The 8,234-nt window shown below is 41.2% G+C and overlaps 1 protein-coding gene across 3 annotated transcripts in view; it reads left to right on the forward strand.

Annotated features, from left to right (window-relative positions):
* Positions 1-5,289, forward strand: part of LOC127486336 (zinc finger protein 717-like) — a 49,782-nt gene extending 44,493 nt beyond the window's left edge. For all 3 annotated transcript variants that reach the window (XM_070054816.1, XM_070054817.1, XM_070054815.1), the window contains exon 4: positions 3,355-5,289. In XM_070054816.1, coding sequence (XP_069910917.1) covers positions 3,355-5,144 — 1,790 coding nt within the window. In that variant the 3' untranslated portion in view covers positions 5,145-5,289. The remainder of the gene's footprint in view (positions 1-3,354) is intronic.
* The last annotated feature ends 2,945 nt before the right edge of the window (positions 5,290-8,234 follow it).

Raw genomic sequence — 8,234 nt, forward strand, 5'->3', positions numbered from 1 at the left:
TCTTTCCATGAATTTTTCTCAAGCCTTACTCCTGATGACAGCTGGTTTTGTGCATCAGACACAGGCATTTAGAGATACCAATATCTTTCTAACTTTTGTTCTTAGTGAAGATGTTCTTTGATTAAAAAAAAATCCAGTCATTTTCTGATGTTACTAAGGCTTTTATTTAGGTTTGATACATTCCCCAACTTCTAACTTGTCCTTCTCTATACTTTCATACCTTTTCCTTCATGCACTTATTAGTTCCTTCTATGCATGTTAATTAGGCAACATAAAGAAACTTTTTTTTTAAGATTAATTTTTCTGGTTTTTTTTTTTTTTTGACAGGCAGAGTGGACAGTGAGAGAGAGAGACAGAGAGAAAGGTCTTCCTTTTGCCATTGGTTCACCCTCCAATGGCCACCATGGCCAGTGTGCTGTGGCTGGTACACCGCGCTGATCCAAAGCCAGGAGCCAGGTGCTTCTCCTGGTCTGCCATGCAGGTGTAGGGCCCAAGGACCTGGGCCATCCTCCACTGCACTCCCTGGCCACAGCAGAGAGCTGGCCTGGAAGAGGGGCAACCTGGACAAAATCCGGCACCACGACCAGGACTAGAACCTGGTGTGCTGGTGCCACAGACAGAGGATTAGCCTATTGAGCTGCCACGCTGGCCTGTTTCTGTTTTTTTTTTTTTTTTAAGATTTATTTATTTGAAAGTCAGAGTGTGAGAAGGAGGAGAGACAGAGAGAGAAAGAGAGAGAGGTCTTCCCATCTTCCATCCACTGGTTCACTTCCCAATTGGCTGCCATGGCTGGAGCTGTACTGATCTGAAGCTAGGAGCCAGGAGCTTCTTCCAGGTCTCCCACATGGATACAGGGGTCCAAGGACTTGGGCCATCTTCTACTGCTTTCTCAGGCCATAGCAGAGTGCTGGATCAGAAGTGGAGCAGCTAGGACTTAAACTGGTGCCCATAAGTGGTGTTGGCACTGCAGGTGGTGGCTTTACCTGCTATACCACAGTGCCAGCCCCTGGAAACTTATTTCTAACTCATTGCTCAGATTGAGTTCCCACTCATGATTTTGCCCAGGCATAGAACTTGCTCAGGACTGCATCAATAAATGTGAGCTCTCTCTTAGTCTCTTTCTTTTTTTTCCTCTGTGCCTCTCAAATAAATAAGAAAATTATAGTCTGTTGGAAACATTTGAGAAGTGAGCCTACAGTTGGCAAACCTCTGTTTCAGTCTGTCTTTATCTCTCATTCTGTCTCTCTGACTCTCAAGTAAGTAAATAAGTAAATGCTAAAAGATGATCATGTTTCTGGTGCTGTGGCATAGTGAATTAACACCCTAGCCTGAAGCACCAGCATCCCATATGGGCACCAGTTGTTCCACTTCTGATCCAGCTCTCAGCTATGGCCTGGGAAAGCAGTAGAAGATGTTCCAAGTCCTTGGACCCCTGCACCCGAGGGAGACCCAGAAGAAGTTCTTGGCTCCTGCCTTCAGATCAGCACAGTTCTGGCCGTTGTGGCCAATTGGGGAGTGAACCATTGGATCAAGACTTTACTCTCTCTTTGCCTCTCCTCTCTGTGTAACTCTGAATTTCAAATAAATCTTTAAAAATAAAAGATGGTCATGAGTAAGCCTCTGTGCTGTGACATCAGAAATTATGAAGCTAGGAATGATACTATGATGCAGTGTGTTAAAGCTCCAGCCTGCAACACTAGCATTGCATATGGGTGCCAGTTCAAGTCCCAGCTAGTCCTCTTCTAATCCAGCTCTCTGCTAATGCACCTGAGAAAAGAGCAGAGGTTGGCCCAAGTCTTTGGCCCCCTGTACCCATGTGGGAGACAAGAAAGACACTCCTGGCTCCTAACTTCATCTTGGCCCAGCACTGGTTGTGTCCATATGGGGAGTGAACCAGCAGATGGAAGACTTCTCTCTGTTTCTATCTCTCTATATAATTTTAGCTTTCAAATAAATAAAATAATTCTTTGAAAAAAAGAAATCCTAAACTAAGCATGAACTTATAAAAACCATGAAAATAAGTGATCCTAGACTCACCAAGAAAGTAATGAGATTTTGAGACCCAAGGTCAAGTAGCCTTGTGGGTTTATGTTGGGTGGCTCAGATTTCTTTAAGGGTGGAGTTTGAAGTATGATTTCTCTCTTATTTTTCAGTATCATTGAAAAATAAGCAAATAAAAAGATAAGAAAAGCATAGGAAATGGAGCTTTCAGTGAAAATAGGAGGCAACTGATCAAAAGCCTCCAGAAATTCAAATTATCACACAGGAATGCTTCTAGAAAGAATTGAGAGGAGGTAACCAGCACTGATGATTTCAGAATGAGCTAGAAAACACTTTTCAAAGAAGATGAGCACATCCCAGTTTGCAGAAACAAATTCTTCAAACTGATTGGGAGTGTGTAACTAAAGTGGTATATTGGGAATTTTCTGTACCTGTTGTACTTCTGAGAAGCTGAAGGTGTTGGGTGTCCTTAGGAATTTAGGGAAGCTGTCATAGAGTAGAGACAAAGTAGTTTTTCATTTGAAAAAATCCCACAAATGATGTTTACCTAGGAAGACTGAGCATGAGACACTCATAGATTCAAATCCTACTCCTTAAATGTTGTCCTGCTTAAAGTACAGGCACATTTCACTCTTCTCACCTGCAAGTAAATGATCAGTAAAACTTTTTCATGTTTATGGTTGAGATATCAGAGAAGCAAAAAGCACACAATTTTTATAAAAATAAACTGGAGAAAAAGGACAGGGAAAAAAATGGTTGCTAGGTAGTGGGTGAATATTTTTATTAAATACTTTTCCATTCTTTAAAATATTTTATAGATATTTCATCTTTGTGAAAGGCAGAGTGATAGTGAGAGAAGAGAGAGAAAGAGGTCCTCTATTAGCTCACTTCCCAGATGCCTGCAACACTTAGGTCTAACTAGTCTGAAGCCAAAACTCTAGAATCCCTCTAGTCTTCCCTGGTTTCTCACAGGTTCCCAGGCACGTGAACCATTATCTGCTTCCTTCCAGTTTACATAGGCAGAGAGCTGTACTGAAAGCAGAGTAGCCAGGGCTCAAACTGACACTGTTTTGAGATGCAGGCATCCCACACATCATAGCACAAATGTCATTCTACCATCCTTGACAAATTCCCATAGTAAAAAGGATCATGTTTGAACATTGGGAAACCTCATGGTATATTAATGTATTAAGGAGAAAAACCATATAATGGTCACAAATAAGTACTTCATACTGATTTTGTGAAAATCTTATGCCACTTGGATAACAAGTAACTTCATTGCCTTTACATGAGTATGCCAGGAGAAACAGTTACATGTGATTCAGTGACATGATTGCTTTTTTCTCATTTCAGTGGGCATGAAAAGGGATGACCTGATTAGGATCAACCAGGAAAGTCAGGACAACAATCTGAATCAGGATTTTATGAAAAATAAGAAGACATCAGCTCTCAAGAGAGTTGAATTAAGAAAAACACTTAGTTTAAATTCAAGCCATATTCCAACACTGATTATTAAAAAGGGAATCTATTCAGGATTGAAGCCTGAGGAATGCAATAAATGTCACACTGTGTATCCCCCCAGTGGGCCTGATCAACTACAGGGTGAAGAGAAATTTGATAACACTAAGATACCTGGAAAACCTCTCCAGTTCTGTGAGCCTCTTGGTCAGCATGACAAGATTCACATCATGAAGCAGCCATTTGGACCCACTGGACAAGCAAAAGTCTTCACAAGAAAGATGTTCTGTAAATCTGAGAGGGTTCATATGGCAGAAAACTGTAATAAATCAACTGTCACTTTTGGAAAAGCAACTCAAATAGAAAAGGATATCTATGGAAATTCTAGCCTCAATATGCATCAACAAACTCACACAAGAAAGAAATTTTATAAGTACATTATGTATGTTGAACCTGTCATTCACCAGTCACATCTTACAATAAACCAGAGACTAAATACAAGGGAAAAACTTTACACATGTAAACCTTGTGGAAAATCACTCAGTTTTAATTCACCTTCTGAATGTAATGACTGTGAAAAAGCCTTTGGACAAAAGTCAGTCCTCAGGAAATGCCAACAAATTCACACCGGGGAGAAACCTCATGAATGTAGTGACTGTGGAAAAGCCTTTGGACGAAAGTCATACCTCATAAACCATCAGCGAATTCACACAGGAGAGAAACTTTATAAATGCCTTCATTGTGGAAAAGGCTTTCTATGGAAGTCAGACCTCATCAAACACCAGAGAATGCACACAGGGGAGAAACCTCATGAATGTAATGACTGTGGAAAAGCCTTTGGACGAAAGTCACACCTCATTGTGCACCAACAGATTCACACAGGGGAGAAACCTCATGAATGTAATGACTGTGGAAAAGCCTTTGGACGAAAGTCACACCTCATTGTGCACCAACAGATTCACACAGGGGAGAAACCTCATGAATGTAATGACTGTGGAAAAGCCTTTGGACGAAAGGCAGATCTCATCATACACCAGAGAATTCACACAGGGGAGAAACCTCATAAATGTAATGACTGTGGAAAAGCCTTTGGACAAAAGTCAGTCCTCATCCTACACCAGCGAATTCACACAGGGGAGAAACCTTATAAATGTAATGACTGTGGAAAAGCCTTTGGACAAAAGTCACACCTCATCGTGCACCAGCAAAATCACACAGGGGAGAAACCTCATAAATGTAATGACTGTGGAAAAGCCTTTGGACGAAAGTTATGCCTCAAAATACACCAGCGAATTCACACAGGGGAGAAACCTCATGAATGTAATGACTGTGGAAAAGCCTTTGGACGAAAGGCAGATCTCATCATACACCAGAGAATTCACACAGGGGAGAAACCTCATAAATGTAATGACTGTGGAAAAGCCTTTGGACAAAAGTCAGACCTCAAAATACACCAGCGAATTCACACAGGGGAGAAACCTCATGAATGTAATGACTGTGGAAAAGCCTTTGGACGAAAGTCAGACCTCAGGAAACATCAGCAAAATCACATAGGGCAGAAACCTCATGAATGTAATGACTGCGGAAAAGCCTTTGTATGGAAATCACACCTCATATCACACTGGAGAATTCACACAGGGGAGAAACCCCATGAATGTAATGACCAAGGGAAAGCCTCTGGATAAAAGTCAATCCTTTGGAAACATCAGAGAATTCCCACAGGGAAGAAGCCTCATGAATGTAATGATTTTGGAAAAGCCTTTGGACAAAAGACAAACCTCATATCACAGCAGAGAATTCACACAGGGTAGAAAACTCATGATCGTAATAACTGTGAAAAGCATTGAGCCATAAGTCAACCTTCATCATGCATCAGAGAATTCACACAGGGCAGAAACCTTATGAATGTAATGACTGGAAAAGCCTTTGCACAAAAGTCAAACCTCATAATGCACCAGAGAATACACACAGTGTTGAAACTTCATGAGTGTAATGACTGCGGAAAAACTTGATTTTAAGTTCCAACTCCAAATGCATCAGAGGATTCACACAGGGAAATAACCTTATAAATGTAATGACTGTGGAAAAGCCTTTTTCTATAAGTTATACCTCATATCAAAACAATTCACACAGGGCAGAAACCTTATGAATCTAATGAGTGTGGAAAAGCCTTTATAAATCATATGTTATATGGAAATCATATGTTATACAGGAAAGTATACAGTCAAACCAAACACAAGACCAGGAGATTAGAAATCTAAAAAAGACTGTTGGGAATCTACAGGATACTATAAAAAAAAAATAAGACCAACATTCTGGTTCTAGGAGTTCCTGCAGGCATGGTGAGAGAGAAAGGATTAGAAGGCATTTTTAGTGAAATACTAGCAGAAAACTTCCTGGGTTTGGAAAAAGAAAGAGACATCCAAGTACAGGAAGCACACAGAACTTTGAATAGACATGGTCAGAAAACATCCTTGCCATGACACATTGTAATCAAACTGCCACAGTGAAACAAAAAGACAAGATTCTAAAACGCGTAAGAGAGAAACATCAGATTACTCTCAGAGGATCTCCAATTAGACTCACAGCAGACTTCTCATCAGAAACCCTGCAGACTAAGAGAAAATGGCAAAATCTAGTCCAAGTCTGAAGAGAATAAAGCTGTCATCCCAGATTATTATACGCTGCAAAGCTCTCATTTGTGAATGAAGGTGAAATAAAGACCTTTCATAACAAACAGAAATTGAAAGAATTTGCCACCACTTGTCCAGACCAGCAAGATTTCTTCTTTTTTATTTTTTTTCCACTGTGGCAGATTTTATCTTTGTACTATGACTGTAGATAAGTGGACTTTCTGCTTTCTCTGAATCTCTGGAGGCTAGTAGTGGATGTGGCCAGAGAGCTCTGTTCAGTCTCCAGGGTTAAGGGTGTGCCTCAGGTGACACACCCAATTTTGGCATGTCTTATTTCTCCTTTTTTTGATCAGAAGGGAAGCATCTTCTGCTCAGTTGGGCTCTTCTCCTCAATGGAGACCAGTGCCTGAGTACTAGCCCCAGTGGGTATAATATTTGTCTGCTCTGTCCAAAGAACCACACAAAGGATCTGTGTAGTCCTCAGTATAAGTTCAGATTCTCCAGAAATGTCTCTCATCCCCTTGGGCTAGATGGTGAAAGTGACATCTTAAGTTTTAATATATATATATATATATATATATATATATATATGATTAAGGTTAAAAGTGACTGTATTTGATTGCATTAAGTTTTAAGTTGGTCATATAGAAGGCACCAATTGTTAAAGTGATCATATCAATAGAATTAACAGAATTAAAGAGAAGTAAATGCTTCAACATGGGAAGCAGTCCATACAGCAGACTCATAGAATGGCAATTGCTCTAAGTAACACTCAATGACCTCAGAGTCCTCCCTAAAGGCATTCTGGTCTGGCTAAAAAGCCCACAAGAGCATTTCAGGCATGGAAAGTTAGGACACTTATGCAAAAAGGTGTGCCTACATGGAGAGTCTCCCTGGGTGAGAGTCCTGAGGAAAGAAGTGGTCATCAAAGAAGGATGTACTCTCTTCAAAGGGAGAACTTTCACTTTGCTTACAGCCTTCTCTAAATATTGATGGAGCTTGTGGATTCAGAAGGCTTCCATAGCCTAGACAGCTCATGTCAAGAGCCTTGGGTGATCACTGATAGCACACAAAAAAGTGTGAATTCTTAAATTAACCATAGGAGTCACTGTGCACTAACTTCCCATGCAGGACCTTAAGACTATGCTTAAAAAACAGAGGGGAGAGTACGGTACCCCCACTATGAGTGTATGAACTTTGCTCCTTTCACTGTAAAATTCTTACAGGTCTCACCCCATGGAGAGCCACCAGCAGTGAGACACTGGAGGCCTCTCACAGGTGCAACCCAATTGCCTCTGGTTTGATGGAGGGACCCAACCACCCAACAATGGAAGGGGTCTGATCCCCTCATAATGATGGGCAAAGGTTTTCCTTGTGTTTCCCAGGCAGTTAGACAGTGAGAGAGACAGAGAGAAAGGACTTCCTTCCATTGGTTCATCCCCCAAATGACCATTACAGCCAGTGCACTGCTCCAATCCAAAGCAAGGAGCCAGGTGCTTCCTCCTGGTCTCCCATGCGGGTGCAGGGCCCAAGAACTTGGGCCATCCTCCACTGCCTTCCCAGGCCACAGCAGAGAGCTGGACTGGAAGAGGAGCAACCAGGACAGAACTGGCACCCCAACTGGGACTAGAACCCAGTGTGCTGGTGCCACAGGCAGAGGATCAGCCCAGTGAGCCATGGCGCCAGCTTGAGTAGTAGTTTTACCATTAATTCACATAGTACAACACATTGAGGACAGAGATCCTACATGGAAAGCAGGTGCACAGTGATTCCCATTGTTGATTTAACAATTGACAGTCTTATTTATGATGTCAGTAATCACCCAAGGCTCTTATCTCAAGCTGCCGAGGCTATGGAAGCCTCTTGAGTTCACAAATTCCAACTTTATTTGGATAAGGCCATGATCAAAGTGGAAGTTCTCTCCTCCCTTCAGAGAAAGGTATCTCCTTTGATGGCCCGTTCTTTCCGCTTGGATCTCACTCACAGAGATCTTTCATTTAGCAACCTGGTTAATTTTAAAGTAACAAGCTGATATAAGTGCATATGAAAATGCAAAGAATCTAGGATAGCCAAAATAACTCTGAAAAAATAATAAAATCAAAGGGATGATTTTTAAGTGTTATAAATTTATACTAATCTAAA

The sequence above is a fragment of the Oryctolagus cuniculus genome, chromosome 12 (assembly GCF_964237555.1).
Source record: "Oryctolagus cuniculus chromosome 12, mOryCun1.1, whole genome shotgun sequence".
Taxonomy (NCBI): Eukaryota; Metazoa; Chordata; class Mammalia; order Lagomorpha; family Leporidae; genus Oryctolagus; species Oryctolagus cuniculus.